General features: G+C 41.1%; 1 protein-coding gene across 8 annotated transcripts in view; it reads left to right on the plus strand.

Moving 5' to 3' along the window:
• The window catches only part of PCSK5 (proprotein convertase subtilisin/kexin type 5), a 416,215-nt gene that overhangs the window by 66,669 nt on the left and 335,832 nt on the right, over nt 1-13,714 (plus strand). For all 8 annotated transcript variants that reach the window (XM_059656934.1, XM_059656933.1, XM_059656935.1 and 5 more), the window contains exon 3: nt 12,548-12,661. In XM_059656934.1, coding sequence (XP_059512917.1) covers nt 12,548-12,661 — 114 coding nt within the window. The remainder of the gene's footprint in view (nt 1-12,547; nt 12,662-13,714) is intronic.

The following is a 13,714-nucleotide window of genomic DNA, read 5'->3' on the forward strand; positions in this document are numbered from 1 at the left end:
GGATATCCTTGACCAGGATTCTTGTTCCATGTCCCTTACCGTCTGTGACTTAAGTCACTTAACCTCACTGTGCCTCCGACTCCCCCAACTGATGATAAAAACTGGCCTTCCCATGGGACAGTTTGGTGGCATTAAAGAAACAATAGGTAGATTTTATTTTGCACAAACCATGAAAAAAAAAATAGTTGTATTTTTAAATTGTTACAACCAGTGCTTTTTGGAAATCAAAGTGCCAGAAAATCCCACCATCACCTATGGATTTATTCCGTGGCTCAGCAACAATGACTTCATTGGTCGATCCTAAGCCTAACCCCAGAGGCTCCTATCTGACAATGACATTAGATTATTTCCCCTTCTCTCCAGAGACAGAACTCCTGAGCTGCTACAGCTTGCTTTTCTGCTCTCTCTTACCTGTTTGGGTCTTAAAAATCACAGCTGGACTACCGATTATTCCTTTACTGGAAGAGTAGTTAATTCAGTCCTTCATTCTGTAAATTCTTACTGGGTGCCTGCTCTGGGCAAGGCACCGCGTCGCTGCTGTGGGGACCAGAGAAAGTGGAGATGTGGCCCACGCCCTCCTACGCGGCCTCTTCGTGAAAGTGGGGCATCATCTTCCAACTCTCTCTAGCCTGTCCTTTGCTTTCACCCTCCCTCACCCTCATTTTGAGCAGCTAAGTGATATCCTGAAGGAAATCTGTAAGGTGTGTACTTGGCAGGTGTTGCCATACTGGCGGCCCTTTCTGGAGTAGCCAGGACTCAGGAGGGTGGCCGGGGACAGTGGTCCAGGCCGGCTCTCCCTCCTGTGCTGAGCCCTGGTGTGCAGAGTGGAGCTCCGTGGAGGGGGTTGGGCGCACGGAGAGAACTGCTGACAGCCCGCCGGTGCGGCAGATGCATCACATTTCCATGAGCGTTGACACACGGGACTCCAGGGCAAGCCACCCGAAACACAGCATGAACGAAGGGAGCTTGATGGGGCAGAGAGGCAGGCTCAGGTCTTCCACTGAGAATGTGTCAGATTCCATGACAGTGATGGACACGTGTTTTCTCCCTCCTTCCTCGAGCCTTGGCCCCACACTCCTGTGATTGACTGTGGAGGGTATGAATGAGGAGTCAGGGGGAGGAGGCCAGCAGGATGAGTTGGCTGGCACTCATGTGGATGAGGGTGACATGAAGACCGCCCGGGAGCCGGGAGCCTTGCGTTGCCCTCCCGGAGGGCCAGCCAAGTCCCAGCTGGGCTCTCTTTTCCTTCATCCCCTGGTCCAGGCTCCTTGGCGCTCTGACCTGCAGGTTTTGTCAAGGACCGCCTTGCAGGAAGCCTGAGGTGGTTTGTGAGGTGAAAGAACAGCCCTGAAATTGAGGAAACATTTGCTTTGCTTCGGACAACTGGATTTAGGTGAGAAAATGCCAACCCCTTTGCCGGTGGCCCAGGGAGTTTGGACAGGATTTTTTTCCTGAGGCCGAAAGCTATGTTTCTCCCCCAACCCTGACCAAAGTAGCTATTTGCTAAAGATTTCTAAGAGCTGCCACATTTCCAGTGTTTTTGTTGCAAAACACCCCTCCCCTCCCCGCCAAGTGTAAGGTTAGAGTTCAGGAAAAACGGGAATATAATGGAAAAGCAAGACAGAGACCCACTCCAAAGGCCAACCTTTCTCAGTTCCCTCCACTACTTCTTCCCACCAGTGACTTCACACAACTAACTTGTGGCTTTTGTGATCGTTTTAGGTTTAAAAATGGAGCTTAGCCACAAAAGTATGTAGAACACATGTATTGCATTTGCCCCCAAAGTTGCACATTTATCTTCTAGCAACAGAGGAAGAACAGACATGGATTTTTAACCCAGTCCCGTTTGATTCATAGAGCTGAAACTCGCCAGCGTCACAGTTGGTAGTGTCTTGATTTCCCAGATTTGGAATCTTGACAATGAAGAGATTTAAAGGGGCTGGAAAGATTGAAAAACGGACGCTGCGAGAGGATTGAGAATGCCTCTCACTGAAAAGAGAATGAAATGGGTGAAATGGGAATTTCAGGTATCCAATTCTAAATTTATGTCTTCACCTACCCCTCAGATTTTCCATTCTGATCAAAATCATAGCAGTAGGGTCCATGGAAGTTTAGAAACAAAAGTGATTGCCATGTATGTTTAAGTGGCTAGAAGAATAAGACAGTATGTGCAGCGCAGCTGAGAGAGTCACCAGGAAAGAGTGTTTCTCCCCAAATGCACCTGACTTTCATATTCATTTCTTGTGAGCCATGGAACTAAGCAGTGTGTTAGATTAAGAAGCAAGATGCTGACATACTTTTAATAGTTAGTAGATCACCCATGTCCACTGCTTGGAGAAATCATGAGAATGTTTGCCTTTTCCTTTGCCAGCATTTGCCTCTTTTTATATTAATCTCAGTTGAATAGGACAATTTCTCCACTCTGCATAAAATAATGCCTGTCTTTGTAGTCGCTTGCTATACAACTTGAGGGCATCCAATTTTTTGCAGCTACAAATCTGGGACTCTCTCAAATGATGTCTACACAGAGTTGCAGGATTGGTCCAAGAGAACCAAAATCTGTTAAGTGATTAATACTTTGTTTTAAGGGAAAATGGTCATTCTTTCAGATATCTAAAACTTCAACTATGCTAAGGGCAGAGGGAGATCTAATTTATATTTATTTGGAAAATATTGAATGGATTTTATTAATTTCATTACCTTGGCTTTCAAATTGCTTAGGGGGTGATTATTCAAAAGACAAATACATCTAGAATGAAGTCATGCCATTGTGTTTTTTCATGCAGTGAAAATCTTGACCCTAGAGTGAAGCTGGAGGGAATTATGTGCTATCCTAATTTAATCCCTGCATTAAGATTGCATTTAACCAAAAGTGTGAGTTTAACCCCAGGTGGCATTCAGGCAGTAGAATTAGTTTTAGATACTTTAGAATTCCATTTTCTTTTTATACTTTTAATCAATCAAAATTGTTTTCAAATTTCCTCTCAATTCTTAAATTGTTCTAAAGTTTAAAATAGAGGAACCTATAATCCAAGTTAGAAAATGCAAGATTCTTTGATGTAATCTTACCATTGAGCAAGTATCTAATGAGTTTATATCACCGGCTTTTCCTTTCAATGCCCTGGTCTATGTGCTGAGTGTATTTGTGCTTACGCATGTGCAAATGAGTACACACACACACACACACACATACATGCTTTTTTAAAACAAAAGTTGAATTATGTTTTACCCACTGGAAGGCACTTTTGCATGACTAGGAATAGAGAGCTATATTTTTTTTTCCAGAGGACAAATTAAACTTGTCTCAAAAGACAAATCTATCACATTTGAGACAAATATAAAATGTGTCTTGTCTTCAAGGGTTTTAAAAAAGTTTGGGGAGTGACAATGGGAAAATGAACCTTAAATCTTTTGAGATTATCTTTCTTAGAAAGATAAAGGAAAAGCACACAAAAAAATTATCGAAAGACAGGAAAAAAACCAAAATGAGTGTTTATGGGGGTTATTACTAGTGGCCAGGATGGACGAAGTCTTAAATTTAAACGTTTAAAAATAAGTTTGTCTTAAAATATGCCCAAACATTTTTTTTTCTTATGAGTTTAGCAATTTTCCCCACTTAGATTTGAGTTGGTTTCCAGTCATTTATTGGCTCTTTATATTTTTAAAACTTTTTTTAAATATTGATTTTAGAGAGAGGAAGGGAGAGGGTGAGAGGGATACAAACATCAGTAATGAGAGAGAATCATCAATTGGCTGCCTCCTGCATGCCCCCTACTGAGGATATAGCTGGAGACCCAGGCATGTGCCCTGACTGGGATCCAACGTGACCTCCTGATTCATGGATTGATGCTCAGCCACTGAGCCATACTGGCTGGGTTCCTTGCTCTTTATATTCCTCACTCCATATCTGCTTTAAAAATCATACTTCTTCTGCTGTATGCTTTGATTATGGGCTAGTTTGGAGATGCTCTTTGTCAGCCTGGAGAATGTAGTACTGAGCTCTGTGGAATTCTTTGACTTTATTTAATCCTGGGCCCTTGCAGTTTATGAGATGAACACTGGCATCTGCAGCAATATCCCAGGTTCTTGTCCTGTGTCAACAACTACTTCATCCTTCTGTGTTTATCCATTTTAATAGTAGATTCCGTCTTTTGTTGGTTCTGAGGTTTAGACTGGTAAGGTAGAGGAAATGGTCCAATCTCAAAGGATAAAAATCTGTGCAGCAATAGGTTTAAAGTGTGCGTGTGTGTGTGTGTGTGTGTGGGGGGGGTGGGGTCAAACTGAGAAGGGTCCCGTGATACATTAAAAATATGGAATTATACGTAGAATGAACACATCCTTCAGTTATACATCTGTTGCTAGTAATATAATCATCCTTGTGCCACCATCTTTCTGTTGTTGAAATACAAAATATCGCATTATGCTCAGTAGGATTGAGCATCTACCTCTTTTTGCATTCTCTCCTATTTAAAATTGTCTCTTTTTTTTAACAGCTAGAAAACTTAGACATGCCTACTAAATGTACTAATGTAATGTAAAAATCTTGTCCATTCATCTATACCTATTTATTGTGGGCCTACTACCAAGCTTTGTCCTTGGTACTAGGAATACAAAAGCCTCGTTTCTTTCCTTCAGGAAGTAGGAGGAAGTATGCAATTAGGGTACAAGGTAATACGTCCTGCAGGAATCTGAACTTGTTTAGTACATTGTATTTTGTGCTTCACAACAATAAAGCCATTTTGCAGATGAGACTATAGAATGCCAAGACTTATGTGATTTGCCCAAAGTGGCCAGGCTAGTGATTGGTGGTATTCTACCAAGAACACATGCTTTCCCATTTCATTATTCTGCACTGCCTATCTATGGCACAGTCTAGCCAGGCTCAACCCCTCTGCACATATAAAGAGCACACTCTAAATATTTTTACATATAACTCTAGAAAGAACTACAGTTGCCCCCTTTTAAAAACATGTATTGAATTTATTGGGGTGATATTGGTTCACAGAATTATATAGGTTTCAGCTATACAATTCTATAATCCATCATCTGTATGTTGTATTGTGGGTTCACCACCCAAAGTCAAGTCTCCTTCCATCAGCATTTATTGCCCCTTTGCCTTCTTTTTACATAAAGGGCCTTGTGGGTAGGGAATACATTTTACTGCATTTAATTTGATGTAACCATTTATTTTTCCCTTTTATGTGTCATCTTATTAGAAGTGGGGGAAAAACAGGCAACAAATTAGGAAATTAAAGTTTTAGAAGCATGCAGAGAATAGTGGCATAGTTTAAGGGGAGAAATATGACTTTAATTCTCTGAAAGTAAGTAATACGGTTAGAACAATAATGCCATGGGTCTTTAACTAAACAAAATAGCTGAAGATTAAATTGATGACACATTTTTAAAATTTTGGTTCTCTTGGAGAAAGCCAACTAATTATAAAATTTTATGGCAGTTAAAGCTTTTCACTTTGGCGTGTATTGTCTTCTAATTTACTGATCTGAACGTACATGTGGTATTCATTTCTAAGCTTTTCTTTTCAGTGACCTTTCAAAAATTATATGATTTCTTATATTCCTGATGAGGTGACTGTCTAATATAAGCCTCTGATGTGTGCGGTCATTAAATAGGATTCAGAGTGTCCATCTCAAGCAAATTGAGTAAAAATTCTGCATCATATAAAAAATAGCGCCCATTTTGTTCCCAAGTAGCTATCTAAAATAAGCAGAATTCAAACAGTTATGGTTTTATTTCTTTAAAAAGGGTGACTCAAATAACAATGCCAGTATTTATTAACTCACCAATTACCAGTTTCTAGATGGAGCAAGATGTTGAAAGAATACTCTCATCTCAATACATACTCTTGGTAGTTTCTCTGAATCTTTCACCAATTAACTTTGATATTTTTTACCAGAATTTTAGAAAACTTTGGGCTATATTGACTTCAGATTTTAGGGCTTAGGAGCAGATCTTAGGACTTGGTACTTAATTGTATTCATGATCCTTTTTTTCTTCTATAACAAAAAGTGCATGGCCATTATACACTTAAATTGTACTTTTTAAAATTCAAGGACTACTCTACTTTGTTTTTAGAGAAGAAAATAGAGAAATCTCTTCATGTTCTTCCCCCCCATTTTGTCAAAGCTAATAAAAAATATGAAACGGGGAATCTCATATGTTTTATTTTCTGGCAATAGCCTCATTCAAATCACAAAAGGAGTAATATAATTTACTACCTTCCTTTCCAAATATTAATCTTGCTTCTTCACAGAATGACTGAAGATCATTTATCAACTGGAGCACCTACCCCACCTCTATTGCACTGCACATGAACTTTTTATTCCTGATCAAATCAGAGAAGAGACGATGTGGATAAATGTTCAAAGCTGGATCAAAGAGACGAGAGAGCATGTTTAGTCTGTCTTCTCTCATTTTACAGCTAAAAGAGGACCACAAAGCTTCTATAGGGTCACACAGTTGCCTGGTAGCAAATCCAAGATTTTCAACCAAGTTCCCCGAAGTCCACCCACTTTTTGTTATTTATCCATTTTTTCTCAATAATTATGTTAGAATATGATATAGAACCATCTGTGACATTTTTATACAGTGTCTTTCTCATTATTGCTTTTTAAAAAATACGCAATCTAGGCATTTAGTCGCATTTGACATCATTGGATTATATGATAGTAGTCAACTGATTTAGGTTGGCACCCTTCTCGTATACTATGTTCTTATATATATTTTGGGTCAGTTTTTTTGTCTTCCTATCCCATTCCATTGGTGTATCTGTAGATATTCACTACCAGAATATATTTTAATCATTAGCTTTGATATATTTTAATATCTAAAAGGCTTATTCCTCCTCACTATGGGACACATTTTCCAAGTGACACCATATATTTTTTTAAATTTCAGCTTTGCTGAGGCATAATTGACATATAAAGTTGTAAGACATTTAAAGTGTACCTCATGGTAATTTGATATATACACACATACACTCATGAAAAAATTCTCCATCTACTTAATTAGCATATTCATCACCTCACATATTTATCTTGTGTGTGCATGTTAGAACACATTTTTTTTGTTGGTTCGTTAATCCTCACCTGAGGATATTTTTTCCATTGATTTTTAGAGAGTGGAAGGAAGGGGGAGAGACAGAGAGAAACATCAGTGTGAGAGAGATGCATCTACTGGTTGCTTTCTGCACCCCCCCCCCCCCAACAGGAGCCTGGAATTGAGCATACAGCCAAGGTACATGCCCTTAACTGGAATCGAACCCTTGATCCTTCAGTCTGTGGGCCGACGCTCTAACACTGGGCAAAACCAGCTAGGGTGAGAACATATTTGTTTTACTCCTGGCCAACTTCCATTATATAATACAGTGTTATCAATTGTAGTCACCATGTTACACGTTAGATCCTCAGAACTTACTCATCTTACTGCTGGAAGTTTGTACCCTTTTACCAGCCTCTCCCTGTGTCCCCTCCCCCCCCTCCTCCCCCAATCCTGGCTACCACTTTTCCATTCTCTATTTCCATGAGTTTGACTTTTTTTAAGTTTCCACATGTGATACCATGCAGTCTTTATCTTTCATACGATATCATGAGAAAGATATCATGTATATTCACATGACTGCATTTTCCCTATTGCTGACAAGTTGCCTTCCCCAGGTATATAGCATCAGAAAGCTGGCAAATCTCAAAATAATGAATTACGGGTTCAGCTGAGATTGTGGGGGTAGATCTCATAATTATCAACAAATGTGTTTTTCTTGACAAGTGAAATCTGATGAAAGGGAACATCTTTAGCAAAGATTCTGAAGAGGAGAATGCCCGATGTTCACTTGGACTGTGTAGGGAGGAGGGAGAGCTCTGTGGGTAGAGGGAGGGAATGTCCTTAAAACCATGTAGTGCATGTCTGCTGAAATTAACAGAGGGTAGACTGAAGATTTCAAGCTCCTGTGGTTTTTATACTATATAGAAAATAGCACGCATAGACGTTAAACCAGTGAGGGAAAGCACACCGTTTTTTTTTATTCTCCTGGGCTGACCATAGTTTTATGAAAATGAATTTCTAAGTGTCTTTTCTTTGCATTGGGCTTCTTGGAAAGAAATGAAATCTGTACAGTGCATTATTCCTGAGCTTTTTCTGAAAGGGCTCAAGGACAGACATATGGATACTAGTTTAGAAATATAAATATGGTCTTTCCAGACATAGAAATCTTCCGATCCAAGAGGTGCTGTTCCCGCTTTCCAAAAATTGTAGGGCTATATCTGCATACTCATAAAGCACCAAGGCAAAATACATGGTATCTGATTCTAAAATAATCCCCACTGTACTTTTCTTGAGCATCGCAGCCCTGTGATCAGACAGAGTCAAATCTAGATGCCAAGTCACTGTACCACCTTCTAGCCACCAAGCCCTGTAAATAAGCATTTTTGTTTGTTAAAATTACAGAAGGGATGCTATTTGGTAAGATATGTTATTCTATTTTAGTACGTATAGTTCATCTAGGAAAATGACTTTCTCTTGGTTTTCTTACATACTTATACCATTTGTCTGTGTGTAGGTGGCGGGGTGGGGTGGGGGTGATATAGGGTGAAGTGTATTGTAGAAGCTTCATTGTGGAAAAAAATTATCCACCCCCACCTCAGTATTGACTTGTCCTTATCTCTAGTCATCTCTTTATTGAGTTCACACTGGGGGAGATTTGAGCCTTTCTGGTTTATGAATGCATATATGTCGGCAGTTTGGAATTTATGGAGGTTCTGTTAGAAAAGGCCACTGCCAATATAGATTAGTTTCAAAAGAGTTCTGTCTGCACAGATCCGCAGCCTTCTTTTACCAAGTGTGCAAATATGAAATGCTTCATTCTTGTTGGGATAAGACTTAAAATAACCTAAGGATTGCAAATGTAATTTGCTCAACATTGTCATAAATGCTCTAATTCATACAGTAATGAGGCCTGCACCAGATGTCAGTCATGGTGATAATTTCCTTTTTGTGAAGTGGGGAGTGGTGGAGTACTTGCTAAATAGTCCTTGGTAAAATGTTAAGTCCTTCAAAGGCAAAGACTATTCTTACTCATCTTCGTATTCCCAGCGCAGTGTCTGGTATGGAATTGGCACTTAATAAATTTTTTTTTTTGAATGAACACATGAGTGAATGAAACTCATACCAGAGAAAGATTGAAATCAAGAGATTAAAATGTTTCCTGGAAATAGAAAAGTATATACATGCCCATGCTTGCTGTTCCACTTTGATTGAGAAGGAAATTGATTTGTTTCCTATGTTTTTAGAAACACAGTCACTTAAAAATTATTCTCCTCATTGAAAATAAATTTACACACATTTTAATGGCACATTAGTTTTGATGTAATTTCTAAAAAGCAGTCTCTTCAATTAAAGAAAGAAACAAGATGCCTATTAGCTTCACTGACAGCTATTGCCCAACAGTTTGAAGAAATAACATGTAATACCTCTTATCCAGTGTGCATATGTGCCTGTGTATGTGGGGGGAAGGGGTATAGAATGACTAGGTGCTAGAGAGTCACTTGGCCTAGATTAATTAAAACATGATCAGAAAAACTTTTATTTTTCAGATATTAGTTTTTACTTATTCACTTTTTCCCTGAACTAATTTTGCTTAAATTACCCATCAGAATAGGCAAATATGTGATGTTCAGCTGTGATCCTAATCATAAAGAGATTGGATATTTATTTAGGAGGTCATGTGATTCTGTTCACTTTATTAGTGATGTTAGGAATTCACTATTTAAATTCATCTTGCATACCAATATTCCTGTTGAATATATTTCCCAATATGAAAATCATAGAAATTTATTAGTTTGGCTTTTGGCCTTTGCTATGTTATTTACAGCTATGCATGTTGAGTTTATTGTCAGTATTTTAGTATCCCTTCTCCTTCAATAAACTTTAATCAAGTAGGCAAGAGAGGTTTTGAAATCATTACTGATTGTGTGGGTATGGAATCACAGCAGTGGACTACAAAGCCCCCCCCCACGGCCCCCAATTTGTAATTTCTTTGTGAAGAGTAGGAATAAATGGAACAGAATATTTTAGAGTATTGTCATTAAATTAGCTATGGCCAGAAGAAATTAAAAGAAAATTTAGGAACAAACGGTAGAATGCCACCAGGGCTGATACTGCATTTGGGGTGCTCCATTCAAAATGGAACATGCTTATTTTTATGTTGATATAATGATTACCTATTTTAAAAAATACCTTTCTTCATACCTCTACCATCTACACTAATAAAAGAGAAACATGGTAATTGGCGTACAACCGCTACCTTTCCCATTGGCTAATCAGCGAGATATGCAAATTAACTGTCAGCCAAGATGGCGGCCGGCAGCCAGGCAGCTGAGAACAGGAGGCTTGGTTGCCCCAGCGATGGAGGAAGCCAAGGTTCCCCGTCTGCAGCTGCGGGGCTCTGAGCTCCTGAAGCAACAACTCCAAAAGATACAATGTTTCAATTATAGAAGCTAAAAGATGGCGGTTAATTTGCATACTCAGGCTCCAAGCCGAGCGAAGCCAAACAGCCCTGAAGCGGCAGGGCAGAGAGGCCTCAGGGCCTGGGATCAGCAGAGCAAAGAGGCCTACTGGCCCCGGATCAGCGGAGCCATGAGGCCTCCCGACCAGGGATCAGCGGAGCCAAGAGGCCTCCCGGCCACGGTTATCAACAGCCGAGAGGCCTCCCGGCCTGGGATCAGTGGAGCCATGAGGCCTCCCGGGGGATCAGCGGAGCCAAGAGGCTTCAGGACCCCGGGATCAGCGGAGCCGAGAGGCGTCCTGGCCCCTGGATCAGTGGAGCAGTGAGGCCTCCCAGCACCGGGATCGGTGTGACAGGGGGCAGCGGCCAAACCCCTGATCGCCCTGCGGGCTCTGGGTGTGACAGGGTGCGGAGCCCCAACCCTCTGATCAGCCCTGCTCTGTGCGTGACAGGGGGGAGCTCCCCAACCCCCTGATGGGCCCTGCTCTGTGTGTGATAGGGTACGGAGCCCCAACCCCCCTGATGGGCCCTGCTCTGTGCGTGACAGGGGGTGGCGCGGCAACCTCCCCATCAACCCTGCCTTGAGTGTGACAGGGGGCGGTGCCCCAACCCCCCAATCGGCCCTACCCTGAGCGTGACTGAGGGTGGCATCGCAACCTCCGATCTGCCCTGCTCTGTGCATGACAGGGGACGGCGCCCCAAATCCCCAGTCAGCCCTGCTCTGAGTCCGACCAGGGGCTGCACCTAGGGATTAGGCCTGCCCTCTGCCACCCAGGAGCAGGCCTAAGCCAGCAGGTCGTTATCTCCCGAGGGGTCCCAGGCTGTGAGAGGGCACAGGCCGGGCTGAGAGACCTCCTCTCCCCACCCCGAGTGCACAAATTTTTGTGCACCGGGCCTCTAGTTTAGATTATAATCCTGTATTAAATTCAAAGTTCCAAGTGCTTTGTTTAAGCAAAGGTTGCAGCTAAATATTAAGACTTTCTGAAATCTGGTGGGTTTGAATTGAATTTCAGAGCCAGAAAGGAGCCTATGGCTCCGAAAATTGAGTGACTTCTCCAGTGTTTTGCCAGAGACAGGTCTAGGGCTTTAGTTTTCCGATTCTCCAAAATAGTGCTTTTCCACCACACTACGTTGTAGAAAGACATTTTTTGAAAATTTGTGGTCCTAGAGCAGCGATGGCGAACCTATGACACGCGTGTCAGAGGTGACACGCGAACTCATTTTTTTGGTTGATTTTTCTTTGTTAAATGGCATTTAAATATATAAAATAAATATCAAAAATATACGTCTTTGTTTCACTATGGTTGCAAATATCAAAAAATTTCTATATGTGACACGGCACCAGAGTTAAGTTAGGGTTTTTCAAAATGCTGACACGCCGAGATCAAAAGGTTTGCAATCACTGTCCTAGAGCATTTGATCTCAGGATGAGTTTTACATTTGATGGCTAACTCCAGAACTTTTAAACAATTTGATGATAGCATAAGGGAGGGATCAGAAACTGTGGCCTGTGGGCCTGATCCGGCCTGCCACCTGGGTTGGTATATAAAGTTTTATTGAGAACAGTCACTCCCAAACATTCATATATTGCTTATGGCGCTACAATATCAGAATGAATAGTTGCAATAGCGATCATATGACCTGCAAAGCCTAAAATATTTATTATCTGGACCTTTATAGAAAAAGTTTGCTGACCTTTAGATAAGGTAAGGATGAAAAAACTGACACTATCAATTCGCAATAAATTGTGAATGGAGCTGCTTTCTGAAAAGACGAAAAGGTTAGCATATTATTGAGAGATATGAATGATCTGTCACAAAAGGCAAAAAAAAAAGCCTAACCTGAATATAATAAAGTAGAACTAGATGCTTAGAGCATCTCTGAGTCCCTGAACTCAGAGATCTTAGTTGCCAGAATGAAGCCTATAACTTAAACAGAATTGACTCAAGAGGGTACATGCCTCCAACCTTCATTTATGTTGTGCTAATCCGATGGAACCGGCCACTCACCAGATGTTCTTCTTCTTGGCAGGTGGAGTGGATCCAACAGCAAGTGGTGAAAAAACGGACCAAGAGGGATTATGACTTCAGTCATGCCCAGTCTACTTACTTCAATGATCCCAAGTGGCCAAGCATGTGGTATATGGTAAGCTCGCCTGGCCTGCGCCTGTGTCCTCCAGTTTCGTGTTGTGCAGGGAGCCTCCACTGGGACTGGGAGGACAGAGAAACACTGTGCAGGGGCTTTTTCCTGTTTCCAGAAGTCACCATTTGAGATTGGTTGATGGCCTGTGATGGTTTCTGGATCTTTTTTGAGCTTGGCCTTTTGGTTGTAAGAAGAAAGGGAAGTGAGTTCTGATTCACAGAATTTCTGTTTGAGAGCTTACTTTGCTAGCTTTCCAAGATTGGGCTAGAGAATAGAAAAATATACTAAGGTGCGGACATCCTTAAGACCTGTCAATATCATGTTTACTTCTGATATGCATTGATTCCACCTTTAAACCAGTCTCTTTAGAGGATAGTTGGAAATCATTGAAATGACTGCTAAGTAACAGATTCCTGACTTACGTTGTCTAATATGTGCCTTCTCATTGTAGGTAATAGTTTTTAAAACTAGACCAGGAAAAAAGCTAGTTGAAAAGTAGTTGACTTATAGCTAGTTCTGTGAGTGAGGGAAACTTAACATATTGAGGAGAGTGATCTACCCATTCACTTGACATTGCCTCCTTTGAAAATATTCTTCCCTAAGAGATTAAGTTCAGGATCCCTGAGAAATTGATTAGAATGTTACTTATTCTTAATTATGAAATTCATATGTCACCAAATTGCTGCATAATCTGCAAAAGACCTTTAAATTTCCTCCCCATTAAAGATCGTTATTGCTAATTTGGGGTAGTGTATGTTCCCCTAATCAACTTTATTTTTTGTAATCTCTGTCCCCGTTTCTCCATAAATCTGTAGCACTTTGCAAACTGCCTCCTGCTTTTCTGCCTCCTTGCCTTTCATCCCTTCCACCTGGAGTGCTCTTCCTGTCCTTCCTCACCTCAGGTCAGGACTCTCCCATCCTTCAGAGCCCCCACCGCAGGCTGACCGCTCTAACTCTTCTGAGTCCTCATGTGTCATTTTTTTTTTCTTCCTCTGCTCTCCTGGGCCCTCTGTTCCTGCTTAGTGGCATCCTTCACGTGGGCCTTGGTTTCCTAGT

This window comes from Myotis daubentonii, chromosome 11, assembly GCF_963259705.1.
Source record: "Myotis daubentonii chromosome 11, mMyoDau2.1, whole genome shotgun sequence".
Lineage (NCBI taxonomy): Eukaryota > Metazoa > Chordata > Mammalia > Chiroptera > Vespertilionidae > Myotis > Myotis daubentonii.